At 39.1% G+C, this 19752-nt stretch overlaps 1 protein-coding gene across 12 annotated transcripts in view; it reads left to right on the top strand.

Annotated features, from left to right (window-relative positions):
- CAGE1 (cancer antigen 1) overlaps positions 1–16583 on the top strand; it is a 110652-nt gene extending 94069 nt beyond the window's left edge. For 4 of the 12 annotated variants that reach the window (XM_077143998.1, XM_077143999.1, XM_077144002.1 and 1 more), the window contains 3 exons: positions 4851–4919; positions 7377–7416; positions 7576–7772. In XM_077143998.1, coding sequence (XP_077000113.1) covers positions 4851–4919; positions 7377–7416; positions 7576–7707 — 241 coding nt within the window. In that variant the 3' untranslated portion in view covers positions 7708–7772. Of the gene's footprint in view, positions 1–4850; positions 4920–7376; positions 7534–7575; positions 7775–8319; positions 8743–16559 lie in introns of those variants that run through there. The other 8 variants (XM_077144008.1, XM_077144007.1, XM_077144004.1 and 5 more) reach the window with 6 other exon arrangements.
- Positions 16584–19752: the final 3169 nt, after the last annotated feature.

The raw sequence follows: 19752 nt of genomic DNA, 5'->3' as shown, positions 1-19752 counted from the left end.
GACATTTGCACACCAATGTTTATAGCAGCGTTATTTACAATTGCAAAGAGATGGAAACAGCCAAAATGTCCATCAACAGACGAGTGGCTAAACAAACTGTGGTATATACATACGATGGAATATTATGCAGCTTTAAGGCAGCATAAACTTATGAAGCATGTAATAACATGGATGGACCTAGAGAACATTATGCTGAGTGAGTCTAGCCAAAAACTAAAAGACAAATACTGTATGGTCCCAATGATGTGAATCGACACTCCAGAATAAACTTGGAATATGTCATTGGTAACAGAGTTCAGCAGGAGTTAGAAACAGGGTAAGATAATGGGTAATTGGAGCTGATGGGATACAGACTGTGCAACAGGACTAGATACAAAAACTCAAAAATGGACAGCACAATAATACCTAATTGTAAAGTAATCATGTTAAAACACTGAATGAAGCTGCATCCGAGCTATAGGTTTTTGTTTTGTTTTGTTTTGTTTTGTTTTGTTCTTACTATTATTACTTTTAGTTTTTTTCTCTATATTAACATTCTATATCTTTTTCGGTTATATTGCTAGTTCTTCTAAACCGATGCAAATGTACTAAGAAACGGTGATCATGCATCTATGTGATGATGTTAAGATTTACTGATTGCATATGTAGAATGGTATGATTTCTAAAAAAAAAAATGGACAGCACAATACTACCTAATTGTAATGTAATTATGTTAAAACACTGAATGAAGCTGCATCTGAGCTATAGTTTTTTTCTTATATATTTTTGTATTTTTTATTTTTATTTTTATTTTTTCTCTATATTATCATTTTATTTCTTTTTCTGTTGTCTTGCTATTTCTTTTTCTAAATCGATGCATATGTACTAAGAAATGATGATCATACATCTATGTGATGATATTAAGAATTACTGATTGCATATGTAGAATGGAATGATTTCTAAATGTTGTGTTAGCTAATTTTTTTTAGTTAATAAAAAAAAGAATTACTGATTGTATATGTAGAATGGAATGATATCTTAATGTTTTGTATGTTAATTTTTTTAATTAATAAAAAAGTTAAAAAAAAAACTCCAAGAAAGTGAAAGGTTGGAAAAAGATATTTCATGCAAATAACAACCAGAAAAGAGCAGGAGTAGCTATACTAATATCCAACAAATTAGACTTCAAATGAAAAACAGTTAAAAGAGACAAAATAGGATACTATGTACTAATAAAAGGAACAATTCAACATGAAGACATAACAATCATAAATATTTATGCACCGAACCAGCCTACCTGGGACAGAACAGTCTCTTCAATAAATGGTGCTCACACCTAAAGCAAGAGCACTGAAGAAAGAAATAAATAAATGGGAACTCCTCAAAATTAAACACTATTGCACATCAAAGAACTTCATCAAGAAAGTAAAAAGACAGCCTACACAATGGGAGACAATATTTGGAACAACATATCAGATAAAGGTCTAGTATCCAGAATTTATAAAGAGATTGTTCAACTCAACAACAAAAAGACAGCCAATCCAATTACAAGACTTGAACAGACACTTCTCAGAAGAGGAAATACAAATGGCCAAAAGGCACATGAAGAGATGCTCAACGTCCCTGGCCATTAGAGAAATGCAAATCAAAACCCACCAGAATAACATCTCACACCCACCAGAATGGCCATTATCAACAAAACAGAAAATGACAAGTGCTGGAGAGGATGTGGAGAAAGAGGCACACTTATTCACTATTGGTGGGAATGTCAAATGGTGCAACCACTGTGGAAGGCAGTTTGGCGGTTCCTCAAAAAGCTGAATATAGAATTGCCTATGACCCAGCAATACCATTGCTAGGTATCTACTCTGAGGACATAAGGGCAAAGACACAAACGGACATTTGCACACCAATGTTTATAGCAGCATTATTTACAATTGCAAGGAGATGAAAACAGCCAAAATGTCCATCAACAGATGAGTGGCTAAACAAACTGTGGTATATACATACAATGGAATATTATGCAGCTTTAAGACAGAATAAACTTATGAAGTATGTAATAACATGGATGGACCTTCAGAACATTATGCTGAGTGAGACTAGCCAAAAACTAAAGGACAAATACTGAATGGTCTCATTGATATGAACTGGCATTAGTGAATAAACTTGGAATATTTTGTTCATAACAGAGACCATCAGGAGATAGAAATAGTGTAAGATATTGGGTAATTGGAGCTGAAGGGCTACAGATTGTGCAACAGGACTGGATACAAAAATTCAGAAATGGACAGCACAATACTACCTAACTAATATAATTATGTTAAAACACTGAATGAAGCTGCATGTGAGAATGATAGAGGGAGGAGGGCTGGGGACATATTGAAATCAGAAAGATAGATGTTAAAGATTGAGATGGTATTATCTAGGAATGCCTAGATTGTATAATAACAGTGAAATGTACAAGGTACAATTTTAAAAATGTTTTTGCATGAGGAAGAACAAAGGAATGTCATTATTGCAGTGTACTGAAAATAGATGGTAAGTAATATTTTATTTGTCCTTTTTTTTTTTTTTAACATGGGCCAGCACGAGGAATCAAACCTGGGTCCTCTGGCATGGCAGGCAAGCGTTCTTGCCTGCTGAGCCACTGTGGCCCACCCTGGTAATTAGTATTTTAAAATGTCACCTTCTGTGTGAGACTAAAGCAAAAAATGTTTATCTGTTACAAAATTAATATTTTGACTAGTGCATTTCCTAATATAACTTATGTAGATAGTTTGATTGAATCCCATAAGTACTTGGAATCTCAGGTAGGACATGAGGTTTTGTTGGTTTGTCCAGAGTGATGCCCCGATGAATCCCAGAGTGATTCAATCAGTGAGTGGAAAAGATCTGCAAAGCCCCCTTCGGAGAGTGGTGAGAACAGGGAGAAATTCAACTTCCCCAAGTTGAATTCTTTATTCACAAACAGTGTGGACAACCAAAGCTATAGGCTGAGCCCCCAGTCTTGGGGTTTGTTTACATGAAACTTAACCCCCCAAAGTATAGGTCAAGTCTACTTAAAATTTAGGCAATTTTTATCTCTTTTATTCCAAACAGAGTCGAGAGGTTATCCTGGAGGTTATTCTTATGCATTAAGAACGTGGCCCCAGGAGCTGTTCCATGTTGTTTCTGGTTATTTAGTAGTTGTTCTGGAGGACAATCTAAAATGTGCACATTGTTAAGCCGCCATCTTGGCTCGGAAGTCCAATATGGGTTAATCTCGATGATATCTTGTTGAGTGAAATAAGCCAGACACAAAAGGACAAATATTGTATGATCTCACTGATTTATAATAATTAGAATAACCATATTCCTGAAGTCAGAAACTAGAATACAAGTTACCAGGGGCTGGGTTGTGATTAAGAAATGGTGAGTTAATATGTAAATGGTGCAGAGTTTGTGCTTGGGGTGACAGAAATGTTTTGGTAATGGATGGTGGTAATGGTAGCATAACATTGTGAATGTAATTAAAAGCACTGAATTATATTTTTGAATGTGTTTAAAGGGGAAAGGAAGTTTTAAATGGTTTATGTGTTGCTAGAATAAAAAATTAAAAAGAAAAAAAACAACCATAGGACTTTACAACATAAACATACAGCACTGTTCACAACATAAACAGTGAACCTAATGTCACCTATGGACCATGGTTAATAGTACAATTATAGTAATATTCTCTCATCAGTTGTAACAAAGTTACTACGCTAATGTAAAATGTTAAAAATGGGAGCAGATCCATGGGAACTCTGTTTTTTTCTGCAGGATCTTTCTGTAAACCCCTTACCTTTTGTAATCAAAATAAATTGTAAAAATAATGAGATCTGGCATCATTTGGCAAGAACCAAATAGCAACATCTTCCTTTTGGCCAGGAATAGGAGTAAATGCTCCCAGTTTTTTCAGAATCCCCATTCATTTGTTCATTCAGCTCACCTACCTGCCTGACTGTCCCATAGGCATTTGTATTTATGACGCTATGCAACAGAACTTCATAACCTCTAGGGGTCTGTTCATCCTCAAAGATAGGCCAAATAATGGAGGCAGAGGAGACAATACGATGCCCGGGTCCAAAGCCAAAGAATGAGGACAACCTCCAGAAGCTGGTAAAGGGAAGGAAATGGGTTCTCCCCTGGGGCCTCCAGAAGGAACACAACCCTGCTGGCATCTTGACTTTAGTCCAGTGAAACTCATTTCGGATTTTTGCCTTCCAGTGCTGTAAGAGAATAAATGCATGTTGTTAAAAGCCACCATGTTTATGATAACTTATTACAGCAGCCATAGGAAAAGAATACACCCTCCCTGGATGGCAAGGCGGATTTGGAGAATAGACTATGTTAATTGAATTTACCCTCCCAGGGGCAACAAGGAAACACTTTAGCATCTCTTTTGTTAAAGGCCATCAAAACAGAACACAGGTACATCTCTAGCATGTCATGGGAAAGCTGTGATCCTTCTTGTAACATTATTATACGTTTTCCCCTATTACCACAGCTCATAGCTCAGGGGCTTTGTTTCTTAACGTGTTAAGCCCGAGATCATGTTGTAGTTTACTCGTATAGAGGGATCAGTTCTCTACCCATTGTTTAAACAAATAGAAAAAATCTAAATGTCATTTTATATGTCTGTTTACATCTACTTCCCTTCTTCACCAGTGGTACCTATAATGGGAAATATAGATAAAATAATTTGTGTTGCTAGGAAAGAATGCCAAGATCTTATTCAGATGGTAGCTAGAACTACCAGCTGAATTTATTCCAATCCTCTAATGACTCTAACAAAGTATCAATCTAGAAAAATACATTTTACACATAAGACTTAATGTTTCTTCCTTCAGTTTGGAGGAGAGAAATAAACATTTGGAAGACTTACTTAGAAGGCCCAGAGAGAGAACCAGAAGACTGAGGTAAGATTTTCTTTTTCTAAATAATAATGTTTTAATATAATGATAATAATAAATTTTACAAAACTTCTTCCCTTATCTCAATTTAAGATAAATTAGATGAGTTAGTTATATGAAACTTGTTGGTATTTTGCCTGGTATAAGTACCAAATGGCTTGATAAATGTTCTTTGTAGAATCTGAATTGGAGAGTCACATCCCCTGTCTTTAAGGAACTTACACTCACCTCGAAGGAAGATGCATAAATATCATGAGTTAAGATTTTGTCTGCGTAGTCTATACATATACATGAGGTTGATTTAACAACATAATAGGATATTTTAATAGGATTCTTCTTACCTCAATTCCTTATGGGATTGCTTTAACAAGATAATAGGATATTATAATGGGATTCTTCTTGTCTCAGTTCCAGAAGTTCTAATAAAACAGTTATCAATTTCAAAGCAAGAGTGAGTTTCCCCATATGCAGAATTTATGAAGGAAATTTCAAAGAACCTGTTCCACGACTCTAACATCACTTGCCCAGATCCAAGATAAGTGTGGATGGTGGATAAGATTGGAGAAGAGATTTTGTTGAATTTGTCTTGTATGAATGGCACTTATCCCCAAATAATTCTACTTCTTTTACCTAAAACCTTGTAAGGGGGTTTCCCGGAAATCACTTGGAGAGATTGATGCATGTTTCATAGAAGTGGGGAAACATGAGGATCAGTGACTCATTCATGCCTGGAAAAAATCGAGAAAGCAAGTTGTGGCAACACAGCAGAAGCACTGTGTTGGGGTGGCCTATTCTCCCCAAGCTCATCAAGACAAAGCTTGCGATCATTTTTTGTGAACCATGCAGGGGAGAGTTGAGTTATATTGGGTTCTGTCCAAGTCTGCCTAGAGGACTGGAGGGAGGCCAGCAGCAAGAAACTGGAGGAAAGCAGATTTTTAAGGGCTGATGAAGGAGCATCAAGTTATGAATGACCACCCAGAAGAGAGATGCATCAGCCTGGGTCAAGGAAACTTCAGGAGAGAAGCTTCTGGCAATGACAAGCTCCAAAGGAGAGAAGGGATCAGCTTTAGTCCAGAGACTCCAGAGACTCCAAAGCCACCCAGCCCTTACTTCTTCCTCCTCCTGAAAATGGAAGCAGACAAGCAAAGAGAGAGCAGAAACTGACCTCCCATGGCAGGTGGTATCTACCTACTTCAGGTCTTATCTGAGAGAGTAAGAGGTATCTCACTTTCTAATGAAGATTAACATATTGATTAATATTTAAGACTGGACATTCTACCTACTGGATTGAAACTATGTTTATGCCTCATAGTGAGGACTGGCTGTTAACTGGGCCTGCTGCTGCTTCATCCAATGACCAAGGAAACGTTTCCCTGACTGAAAAAAGCATAATGAGCAGCAGGAGACAAAAATTAAAGTTGCGTTTTGGTTATGTCCTGAGTCATGTTCGTTCAACATCCCATTTATAAATACAGCTTGGTTTTGAAAATCAAAATCCCTTAGGAGACTTACTTATACTAGTATTTTGCACAGTAGGTTAATTCTTATTTTTTTCTAATATGTAAGATTATAATCTGATGAATGCCTGGCATATCATAGATGCACAGTAAATGCTAATTTAAACTGAATTGGAATCTTCTCTGAGTTGCTGAGAATTGTAGAATATTTTTCCCTAGGACTATTTTAATATAAAATTTGCATAGAATTTACATGTTTCACTAGGTCAGATATTTGTTCGCTTATACTTGGCCCATATTCACAAAGGATTTGAGGTCCATTTGTACACCTTTAGACTGGCCTTGAAGCAGGATGGTGGGCAAGAGTACCCCAGGCCCTTTTCCAGCTTATAAACCCATTCGTTAGGAAACTAGAGGGATCTGCTGCAGACTTCTGCCCCTACTATTCCTAAAACATCCAGTTTACTTCTGTAAATTCAGCATGTAAATTCTGCACCATCTCAAAATGGCAATTCTGCTGCTTTGGCCAATCGTCCTCATAAATGGAGATTGTCTCAGATGTCTTATTTTTGCCTCTATTTCTTCAGTACTTTCAAAGAAATCCATTAGGTTTTCAAATCATAGCCAGAACCTTAGCCTAAGTAAATCTATACGAATATTAAACCGCAATGAGACTATGGCTCAATATTTTTATTTAATTGCAGGGAGAATTATCCGTACATCATAGACTGAGATGTTTTACCTTAATCTTTTGGGGACTTGTATTTCTATCCTAGATGACAATTTTTCCTTGAAAGTGAAGGCAAAATATGTTAAATAATGGGTGCACAGGTGGTTCAGTGGTAGAATGCTTGCTTTCCAAGCCAGAGATTGGGTTCAACACCCCCCAAAATAAATAAATAAATATGTTAAATAATGGCATACTCATTCGCTATGTTTACTCTTTTATCCTTCACCACTACCCCCCCATTTCTGTTTTTCACATTTTTTTCTTTGTTTCCTACAGACCAAGAAGATTAGAAACTCATCCAAAGTCCCTGACTGTGGTAGGTCATACTGATGATCATTATAAAGAATGCATTATTTCCACATAATTTGACAATAATACAAGATTAAATATGAGTTCCTATATCACACAATTAAACATGAGTTCCTGGATCACATTTCAGTGATGTTCAGCTTATATTTCAGCATATTTCCTGCAGGATGAGGACCCTTCTACCTCCTGTCGTAATTTGTCCTGTGCTTGGAAGCCCCACACTCTAAATCTTCTTGGTTTCATTTCAAGCCTACTGCATTTTTCATCTGGTCTGTTGCAATCATATCCTAATTGGTGATTTTGGTGTTTCCACCTCCAGTTTTGCTCCCCTTCATCCCACCCTCCACAGAGTAAACAGAATGATCTTTTAAAAGCATAATATGTGTCTCTTACATAAGACCTTGGAGAGGTTCTCAATTGCATTTAGGATCAAATCCCAGCTCCTTAGCATAGCATATAAACCCTCTATGAACTAGCCTTGCCTTCCAATCCAATCTTATCACTCACTGCTTTCCCCTTCTCATCATACACATCAACCACATCTGCCTACTAACATGCTATGTTTCCTAAACATGCTATATTATTTTTATGCCCTTCTATTGTTGGACAAGCAGCTTCCCCTGCCTGGAATATTCTTCCCTAACTTCTTTCCTCCCCTTACTTCAGCTCCCACCTGACAAATACCTGCCAGCTCAGTTTCATCTGCTCCCTGGAGGCTCTCCTGTTCCATCTCCTGGATGGAACTGACTTTCTTCCTCCTACGTGCCCATACTGTACCTTTAGATATAATGGCATTTTTAACCCATCATTTCATATCTTTGCTTGCATGTCCCTTCACTTGCCTAGAGCCCTTTTAGTTCAAGAAAAGCCTCATATTCAATTTGGTATCCCCAAACTATACTTGTAATAGGTACTGACCGGAAATGAATGTCATTTAGGCCTAGGACCCAGCACCACTGCTACACTTGTTGGAGTAATTGCTAATAGAAGATAAAGCTGCTGCTGTCCCAGTCCTATCCCAGGCTGTGAATCTTTGGCCTATTTTGACATTACTTTGGAGAAGAAGGATACAGCTGAAAGGGCTCTATTGCCTAAGATTTGATGTCTCTACATACTCCCATTGAAATCCAGCTTTTCTAAAAAAGTTTTTGAGGGCTCTTTAATACCATACTGGGCTGCTGAGTCACTTGATAAATTACTTTCATTTTTTTGCTTCTATTCCTTTTACTTTATTCCATCCAACTGGTAGCCAAACCAAGGAAAATGAAACACAAAATCCTCCCTCCTTATAGCATTCCTTAATTGGACAAAGGTTGAAACAAATAAACAAAAAATGTTAACAAATGTACTATTTATATTAACTGTGGAGTTCATCTATCAGCAGGCTTTTCCTGTGCTCCCTTTCCTTATGTAATCAGGAATGAGCTGTTCAACAGCTCTGTCAGTGAGTGCCTGTCTTTCCCGTTTTTAAATGTCAGATATTTTAGAAGGAAACAGAAATTATTTAGATGAAACAGTTCTGAAGATTGAATATTTAATCATTCTTGTCTACCGTCCAAGCGTAGAGTCATTGTTAAGTAATCCATCCAAGTATAAACCAGTCTATACAAATGTTGCATTAAAGTCCATCTCGACAACAAAGTTTTACATTCCAAAAATATGATTACCTTTTTCCTAATTCCTTTCTGTGAAGAGTCAAATTCTACTTTAATATAAGCAGACGAACACAGTGGCTTCTTTTGCAAATATCTGTCTGCTTTCTTTTCTCACAGAAAACCACACCCGTATTTAACAAGTCTTTAATGATACACAAAAATAATTATGAAATTCACTTTAATTTTCCATCTCCTTCTACAGGACATCATTTTCCTTACTAGACGGTAGACCCTTCCTACTACCCACCACATTTTAAAAGACACTTAACTCTGAAATCCTTTGAAATTAAAACCCAGATAAGAGGAGAGTACAGGAGGGTACTGGACTTTATAGACCTAACCAATACAATTCCTGCCTTGGCATAGTTTAGAGGAATTAGTTCTGAATTTAAGCAAAGGAAAGAGAGTCAGCTGATTTTGTGAGAGTAATCAGAAATATATATATATTCATATCATACATATTATCTTTTTGGCAAACCCAGAGACAGGCTGAAGGTATAACTATTGAATCAAAATATCCCTTGAGTGGAAGGGAAGTAACTATTTTATCTCACTGAAGTTGGTTTTGCACTTATATTAGTCAGGTAAGTACAAAAGTATCCATCTGGCTCTAACAAAAGTCCTGAATAAGTAAAAGCTATTATTCTCGTAGTTTTTGTTGAGGAATTCTGTAAGACAGGTCTTACATGAATTTTAAAACAGAAAATGTATTAATTTCTCTAGTTCAAAAAGTTGGAACACAATATAAACTAAGACAGATTAAAATATGAAAAATGCACAGTGAGTTGCAGCTATAACATTGTTTCATTTCGGAAAATTTAAGCATTGAGGACTTAAGTTTTAAAAAGAGACATATTGTTATTGTTGTTAATTTCATGGGATCCTCTAGGGAAAATTAAAATATGATAGGAGAAAGACAAATAGCAGTATAAAGAGCTCTAATACCATGTCTGAAATATGTACACAAACGTGATAAAACGGTTGAATGGAAGTGTTAACACAGGTTTTGTCTACACACAGGACTGCATGCATAAATGCTATATTTAATGTGTGTATTAACAGCATAGACATTTATGATCTTGCACTCACAGGTTGTCTCATATTAACATGCCTCCTTTGTGGTATGACTTGAGGACATATAGTCTAAGTCAGTTCTTCTTTCAATAAACATTTAGTGTGTTTCAATAAACTAGGTTACAAGCTCTGTGTTAGATGCTAAGGATGCATAGAAAAAATAAGGTGAGGATCATTAAGGAGTATATAATCTATAAGAAAGGGAGAGAAGTAAACTGTTGCAGAATGTTATATAGGTCTAACTGTCCACAGTGCAGTAGAATCAGAGATGAAATGGCCCTGGGCCATGGGAGAAAACCACAGGGAAGATTTTATAGAAATAACATCTGAACCAAATCTCTGGAGATGACAAGGTGTTCCTGAGTTAGACAAAAGAAGAGAACACTAGTGCACTCAGAGCATGGAGGCTTGAGATACCCTGTTACATTCCCTGACCTACAAAAACCAAGCTTGTATGAAGAAAGGCAAGAGGTGCAGTTGGTCATGAAGAGCATTATATGTCAGGCTGAGAAATTTTTTATTAATTAAAAAAGTAATGAGAAAGAAACACAAACATTCTTAATAAATGCTCATTCCGTTCTACATATATAATCAGTAATTCACATCATCACTCAGTTGCATATTCATCATCATGATTACTTATTAGAACACTTGCATCAATTCAGAAAAAGAAATAAAAAGACAACAGAAAAATAAAACAAAAACAGAAAAAAAAATTTACATACCATACCCCTTACCCCTCCCTTTCATCGATCACTAGCATTTCAAACTAAATTTATTTTAACATTTGTTCCTCCTATTATTTATTTTTATTCCATATTTTCTACTCATCTTTTGACAAGGTAGATAAAAGGAGCCTCAGACACAAGGTTTTCACAGTCACGCAGGCGCCCTATGAAAGCTATATCATTATACAATCATCATCAAGAAACGTGGTTACTGGAACACAGCTCTACATTTTCAGGCAGTTCCCTCCAGCCTCTCCATTACATCTTGCATAACAAGGTGATATCTACTTAATGTGTAAGAATAACCTCCAGGATAACCTCTCAATTCTGTTTGGAATCTCTCAGCCATTGACACTTTGTCTCATTTCACTCTTCCCCCTTTTGGGTCGAGAAGGTTTTCTCAATCCCTTGATGCTGGGTCTCAGCTCATTCTAGAGTTTTTCTCAATCCCTTGATGCTGAATCTCAGTCCATTCTGGGATTTCTGTCCCATGTTGCCAGGAAGGTCCACAACCCTGGGAGTCATGTCCCATGTAGACAGAGGAAAGGTGGTAAGTTTGCTTGTTGTGTTGGCTGGAGAGAGAGGCCACATCTGAGCAACAGAAGAGATTCTCTTGGGGGTGACTCTTAGGCCTAATTTTAAGTAGGCTCGACCTATCCTTTGTGGGGTTAAGTTTCATATGAACAAACCCCAAGACTGGGGGCTCAGGCTGAGGAATTTTAACTTGGTGCAACTTGACAAGAAGCCCTGAAGAATTTTAAGTGAAGGGTGTTGTGGTCAGAAATGCATTTTGGAAAGATGCCCCTAACAGTGCCATAAAGGGTGAGCTAGAATCAGAAGTACCAATTAAGATACTGTTAAAGTGTTCCAGGCAAGAAAACCTGAAGCCAGGGACTAAAATAGTGAGAAAGAGATGGCTGCAAAATTATTTCAAAGGGAAAATGAAAAGGATTTGGCCATTGGTCAGCTATGGGAATGAGGAGGAGAGTGGAGTCTAGGAAGCCACCTGGGGTTCTGGGTCGATAATGATAATCCTAACTGAGACAAGGAACATGAGAGGGACAGCTGGCTTGGGAGAAAGCAATGATGAGTTTGAGGTTGCTGTGAAACATTCATGTGGAGATATTTAATAAGCAGTTAAATATCTGCTAAGAAGATTCCACTAGTGGGGAAGAAACCTGGGGATAAAGGAGAGAGCAGGGATAATTGATGAAATGCGGTTTTGGAGAAGAGAAGAAGAACTGGGTTTCACAGCTCTGTAGAGCAACAGGGACACCTCTGTTTCTGAGACTGGAAGTAAGGAAATAAGGACAGGTGCATTCAGATGCGATTTGTGCCAGTTTGAAAGTGCTATGTACCCCAGAAAAACAATGGTCTTTTAATCCAATTTTGTGCAGACAGGCCTACTATTGGGGGGGGGGGACCTCTTGATTAGGCTGTTTCCCTAGTGATGTGGCCCTGCCCACTCAGAGTGGGTCTTAATCTGCTTACTGGAGTCCTTTAAGAAGGAGACATTTTGGAGACAGAACACCCCAGGAGATGCTGAGAAAGAACCCACAGAACCTGACGGGCCCAGAACCTGGTGAGAGCTGAGAGAAGCTAAGAGATGAAATCCAGAGTTTTCCCAGGAGAAGCTAAGACAGGACCACGCATGCTTACAGTGAGAAAACCACTGGAATCAGAAGCTGAAAGGAAGGAATCAGGAGCAAGGACCAGCAGACGCCAGCCACATGTCTTCCCAGCTGACAGAGGTGATACAGATGGTGGCAGCCTTTCTTCAGAGTCCAGGTATCATCTTATTGATGGCTTAATTTGGATATTTTCATGGCCTTAGAACGGTAAAATTGTAACCTAATATATCCCCTTTGTAAAAGCCAACCCATTTCTGGTATATTGCATTCTGGCAGCTTTAGCTGTGAAGTAGTAAACTGAGGGAACTCATGGCTGAAAACTTCAATCCGCCCTTGAAGTAGGCTTGAGAGAAAGTTGGATGTTTGAAACAGCCATAGGATATTAGAGGAGGTCCAATCCTCACCATTTCACTATTTCTTTTCCAATATTAAACTTTGTTCCCTTGGTTCTGACCCATCACATCTGCTTGGGGACTTACTCCATTTATCATTTTCACTCTCTCATACCTCCAGTTTATAACTTTTTACTGAATTCTTACACTAGCTTAAAAATATCCTTCCTTCAAACCTCTAATCCCTAAACCTATAGTTTCTTCTCTTCTCCCTCCAGTCTTCTCAAGGATTGTTATTTCTCATTTACAAAGCACTTTTGCTCATTATCTGAACTCATAGTGTTTCTGATAAATATTTTTCCAGTTTCCTGTCTCCACAACTTTCTTTTGTTTTTTGGCATGGTCAGGCACCAGGAGGGGGGTTGAAACACTTTTAATCATAGAAGACTAAACAATAGTATAAAACCATTAATAGCTCACCCAGTGGCTGTTGTCCTCCCCCAGCCCTTAGTGGACCATCTCCCAAGCCCCCTCTCTGCGTACCATTGAATAAAGGCCAGGGTATCCACAGGTGTCCCTGTCACTACCAGGTGGTAGGAAGGGATCCAGCAAGGGGCCACAGTAGTTCTGGCCATCCATGCCATAGCTCTTTGTTTCTAAACAAATTCATCATGTGAAGTATTCCAGCTCCAAGGAGGAACAGTACAGAAACCTGGAGCTGAACTTGGCTTGCTCCATTCTAAGGGTCCAGGGGGTTGGAGCCTCCAGAGTCACAGGCAACAGGGAGGAGATAGTCCAAGCCAGCATAATTCAGGATGCAGCCAGAATCTAGGATTAAGGTGGGAGGCAAGGGGCAAGAGGCTAGGCCCAGCAGGCCCAGTCCTGAATTCTGCCCCCAAAAGCATGTGTGCACACGCACACGCACACACACACAGCAAATAACGTTACTGAAAGGACCTAGAGGCTAGTAAATAAAAAGTGGCAGAGCTTTTTTTGAGGGGGTGGGGGGTGGTAGCCTCAAGCGGATGTTTTCCAATGGTCCTGCAAGTCTATGTATGCTCAAGTCCCTGTACCAACCACTTTACTATTCAGCCCAATAACTGCCTCCCATGTGCTCTTCCACCCAATTGACACCACTGCCAGAGCTGCTGCCACAGGGACTTTTTGGGCTGGTGATCACATCTTCCTCTGAGCTGTTCTCCACATCACTGTTATTGTCCTTAGACACTGCTCCAAGACTACACATAGAGGATATGCTCACTACCCCCAGGAACATTGAAAGGATATGCAGGGCCCATGGGTAGCTGTCCCTGCTCCCTTGAGGTCAGCCCAGCTCATGTTCTGGGGCAGCCAAAAGTGCTTGCTCCACAGCCAGCCCCATGGCAGGCCCATGGCTCTTGCTGCTGGGTCAGCATCTGTGGTAGTTAGATTCAGTTGTCAACTTGGCCAGGTGAAGGTACCTAGTTCTGTTGCTGTGGCCATGAGCCAATGGTACGTGAACCTCATCTGTTGCTGATACATCTGCAGTCGGCTAGGAGGCATGCCTGCTGCAATGAATGATGTTTGACTTAATTGGCTGGTGCTTAAATGAGAGACTCAACATAGCACAGCCCAAGCAGCTCAGCATACCTCATCTTAGCACTTGCAGCTCAGCCCAGGCCTTTGGAGATGCAGAAAGGAATCACTCTGGGGAAAGTTGTTGGAACCCAGAGACCTGGAGAGAAGGCCAACAGAGACCTTCCTGTGCCTTCCCACATAAGACAGAAACTCAATTGAAAGTTAGCTGCCTTTCCTCTGAAGAACCAACAAAATAAATCCCCTTTTATTAAAAGCCAATCCGTCTCTGGTGTGTTGCATTCCAGCAGTTAGCAAACCAGAACAGCATCTTATACCCACCCACTGTCATGGCCCCCACAGCCTCAGCTGTCCCAGCGACAGTTCTCATTTTAAAAGGCTGTATGATATTTCATGGAGAACATGTTTTAGGGGTGGGTTTTCAGGTCCTCACTCTTTAGTCCAAAATTTATTGCCTTCCAGGCTCTGGATCCCAAACTACATATGTGTCTTGGCCCATACTGCCCATATCCTCTTGTTAGAATGCCCTCCCCTCCCCACTAAACTTCCTCCTGTCCCCACCTCCAACACTCATTTCCTCAAATTAAAAATTGCATCCTTCAAGGCTCAATTTCAATGTCACTGTCAACCTCATCTGAAAGTAATACTTCTCTATTTTATCTGTGACTTTTTAGTGGCACTTAGCACACTCTTCCCTAAGTTCTAGCATCTGAGAGACAATATGTGTTCTATTTTGCTAACTGCTAGAATGTAATATACCAGAAATTAAATAGCTTTTTAAAAAGAGGAATTTAATAAATTACAAGTTTATAGTTTTTAGGCCATGGAAATGTCCCAGTTAAGGCAAGTCTATAGAAATGTCTGATCTAAGGCATCCAGGGAAAGATATCTTGGTTTAAGAAGGCCAGTGATGTTCACAGTTCATCTTTCAGCTGGAAGGGCACATGGTGAACATGGCAACAGTCAGTAACTTTTTCTCCAGGCTTCCTGCATCATGAAGCTCCCTGGGAGGCGTTTTCCTTCTTCCTCTCCAAAAGTCACTGGCTAATGGACTCTGCTTTGCGATTCTGCGGCATTCTGTCATTTTCTCTGCTTTCTCAGAATCTCCAAAGGTCACTGGCTGGTGGATTCCGTAGTTCTCTTGGCTTCGTGATACTGCTTGGCTCTGCTGTGGCTTTCTCATTGTTCTCAAAAAAGCATTCTCTCTAAAAGAAAAATGTCTCCTCTTTTATAGGATGTCTAATAAAGTCATCAAGACCCACCTGTAATGGGTGGAGACTCATCTCCACCGAATCAAGTTTAATACCCACACTTGGTTGAGTCACATCTCCATGGAGATAATCTAATTAAAGTTTCCAACATACGGTACTGAATAGGGATTAGAAGAAACCGTTGTTCTCACAAGATTATTTAGGATTAAATCATTGCTTTTTTAGTGTACATAAATCCTTTCAAACCGGCACAATATGCTATAACAAAAAGAACCCTTCATGTGGAATCATAAGATTTAGCTTAAAGTCCTGTAGTTGTGAGGCCCGAGTTCATAGTCAGGTAGTGTAACAATTATAAGGCTGTGTTTATAGTAATTTAAGATATTTTGTACATTATGTCCATCTTTAAAAGATTATATTTGTCTACATAATGAAACTTTTGATGTGAGCGACATATATAATTCAAATTCAGCAGATCCCATCTATAAAAATTACAAAGGACTCTGGAAATTAGTATGAATTCATGAGTGTACCTTAGGGGTAACCATGAGAATGAAGGAAGTTTTGAAACTGGACAAAGATCTTTCTGTATTTAGCAAGGCCAAACTTGCATGAACAATTAGAATGTATTTTTTCTCAAATGCTAGTGGGCATGATATGGTAAAAATTAAATAACGCCATAATATAGTTGGGAATATTTCTTTGGCAAGAGCCAAAGAAGATGTTATGAAAAGCAAAATTTCAAGACTACATCACAACTGATGCATTCTTCCACTTCAGTTTTGATGAGAGGATTCGAACCATCTCTAATTAAAGAGCTTTGGTAACTGGAAAATTAGGTATAAAAACTATATTATGTAAGTGCATGGGGATTTATTATAACTAATAAATCTTATGTTCAGGTACCATCCTGGTCCTGTAGGTATAAATCTTTTTGTACATAGGAGCTTTGAAGATGTTATTATTAAGGTGTGTCCAAACTGAATTAGGGCGGGCCTTGATTCAATAAGGCTAAAGTCCTATAAACAAAGGAAATTGAACACAGAAAAAGAAGCCAGAGGGAGCAGCAGGAAGCTGGAAGTCAACAGAGCCCAGAAGAGTAGGAGAAGATACCACCATGTGCGTTGCCATGTGACAGAGAAGCCAAGAACTTAGTGCCACTGGCAGCTAGCTCCAGACCACCACAATTATTGGGGAGGAACCATTATTGGGGAGGAACCATCACCTTGCTAATGTCTCAGTTTTGAACTTCTCCTAACCTCAAAACTGTAAGCCAATAAATTCCTGTTGTTTAAGCCAACTCATTGTATTTTTTTCTTAAGCTGTTTCTTTTCCCAGAATCATTGTATTTGTTTTAACAGCTAGTAAACTAAGATATACACTCTTCCCTTTTAAAACATAGCTTTATTAAGGTATAATTTACAAATCATGAAATTCAACTATTGAAAGTGTACAGTTAATGCAATGCTTTCTAGCAAATTTCCAGCCATGCAAATACCACCACAATCTACATTTAGATTATTTCCATCACCCCTTCCCCCTTCCCCAAATTTCCTTGAGCCTGTTTGTAGTCAGTCACCACTTCTATTTTCAACTTCTCCAGGATTCTTATTCGTCTTGTTTCTTGGGGAAACTTGCAAGAGAAGGGTCAGTAGGACAACATGTGATCATCCCCTTTATTTGACCTTGAGACATTGGGCTCCTACTTGGTTAAGTTTTGGTATTCCACTGACATCTGTCATGGTCCAGCCAGCTTTTTTAGAGGCCAGACTGGCAAATTAAATTGGGGCTTACCAGAGACCACCCTCCTTGCACTCTTAGTCTTTGAGGGTGGCACATATCTCTGCCATTCTCCTGGGATGTGGAGGGATAATGGGCAGTTTCAGAGGCTTCCACTTGCCTTTTCCACTCTAATAGCTCTTACCCCACTTGTGAAGATCTTTCAACTACCAAGTATGTTCATTCCATTTATTCTTTCAGGGCCAGATAATGGTGGGTCTGATGACCCAAAGATCCCACTGTTACCTGAACCTAAGCTGGGACTCCGTTTATTACTGTCTCCAATATATTCCTACTGAAAAAGGGACATACTAGTACTTTGGGTATGGGGAAAAGATCAGTTTAGACCTGTGTCTAAATTGGGTTTCCCCATTCCTCAATGTTTGATTTACTGTGAGTAAATGGCACATAGGTTCCTTTGAAGGATATGGGGATTTTCTACTGTTTAGCTGTTACAACAGTAACAGCTTCTGCTTCAGTTATTGGATTCTGGAACTGAGAACTGGCTCAGGGCCGGCTGAACAAGGGATCATTACATTTATTGCAGTAACCACCCTCAGCCTTTTTATCTTTGATTTCTTTTTGGGTGCCCATGTGTCTCGCCTCTAAGAACATAGTTTTTTCACCATTGCCATAGCTCTCTGTACGTTGCTTCCCCTACGCATTCTCCATCATATCTTCCCTATTCTGACCTGGCTGCTCATTGGTCACTGTGCCCACCTTGTTTCTCCAGTTAAGTTGTACCCCTTAGGCCTCCATTATCATCCTTTCATGACCACTACTCTCAACCCAGCTCCCTGACAGCCCTTCTTAGTCTTATCTCTGGCCAAGAGAGGACAGCGCACCACGGGTCTTCTCAGTGATGCTGGGGCCTTCTTGCTGGTGCACTCCTTAGTGCTTTGGAAAAGTGTCCTCCAGCCCTCTCCCTAAATGCAAGTGGTGGGTTTTCAGCCTTAGATAGTATATCCATTCTGGCAGACCTACAATTAGAGACCAGGCACAGGACAATAGGGGCCATTGAGTTAGAAGGAAAATAAGGAGAGTGTGATTGTCATTGAACCTAGAGAAACAAGTATTCAAGAAAGGGTGGGGGGTAGCCTTAGATTAGTACCCTTGGATTTAGCAAAATGAAGATGTCTTTCATGGAGGAGAAAATCAAAAAAGGTTTTTTTGCACCAGGTAAAAGAGAAGTGAGGTTCTTGCTGAAATGGGAAGGGCTGGGGGAGAGTTTTATTTTTGATATAGGCAGTATTACAGTATATTTGTTATGTTGATAGGGGTTGCAGGGGTCAGAGCAAGAGAACATGGGGAAAATACCTGGGAGAGCCTAGGCAACATTAGTAGACAGAATTCTTTTTTTTTTTTATAATTTTATTTTTATTGATAAAACAACACACAAACATTCCATACACATGGTGTACCATCAATGGCTCACAATAATAGATGAAATTCTCAATTCTGTAAATTAAGGATCGGAACCAATGAAGGTGGAGAGCACCAGGCAAGCAGGAACTGGGTAAACACTGCATATTATAGGGAGAACGTGGATCACAGTAAAGCAGAAGCTGTGGGGCCTGAGAGCAGGTTGAGCATGTCACTTCCCTGACCCATAGCCTACTGCTTTCTTTTTTTTAGACTACTCTTATTCTTTTTTACTGTGGAAAAATTCACATAACATAAAACCCACCAATTTAAAGATTTTAAAGTGTACAACTTAGTGGCATTAAGTCCACTCATGATGTTGCGCAACCATCACTACTATCTAGTTCCAGAACATTTTTTTTTAACCCCAAAAGGAGACCCCATACCTATTAAGTATTCATGCCCCATTTCCCTCCTCCACCCCAGCCCCTGACAACCATTCATCTATTTTCTCTATCTATAGGTTTGCCTATTCTGGATATTTCACAAATGGGATCATATAATATTTGGCCTATTGTGCATAGGCTACAGCTTTTTATACCAATTGGACAGTCACACAAGTCTCTGTTTTCTGTTTGTTTTTATTTTCCCTAAATTCATCACATCAATAACATCCAGAGTGGACCTTTAGTAGTGGGTTCTCTAAAATTCAAATTCTACATAAAATCTATAAGTAATTGTTTAGCAACATAAGTCAAGTAGAAGCCCCAGTTTAAGCCTAAGTGGAATTATCCTCATAGGTTCAGATTGTCTGAACATGTCCTAGGAATTGGTGAAGACAGATCTACCAGGAATCTCTTGAACACAAGTAATGGAGGATCCCCACCCCAGGAAATCATTGCTCTGAAGGAAGAGCCAGTGAGACAGCCTGGAGCCAATGACAGTTCCTTAACCATGGAGAGGAAAGATGATTTTGAATACTGCTTGATGCCCATA

This window comes from Tamandua tetradactyla, chromosome 25, assembly GCF_023851605.1.
Source record: "Tamandua tetradactyla isolate mTamTet1 chromosome 25, mTamTet1.pri, whole genome shotgun sequence".
Lineage (NCBI taxonomy): Eukaryota > Metazoa > Chordata > Mammalia > Pilosa > Myrmecophagidae > Tamandua > Tamandua tetradactyla.
Note: the sequence above shows the minus strand (reverse complement) of the source record. Positions and strands in the feature narration are given on the sequence as shown.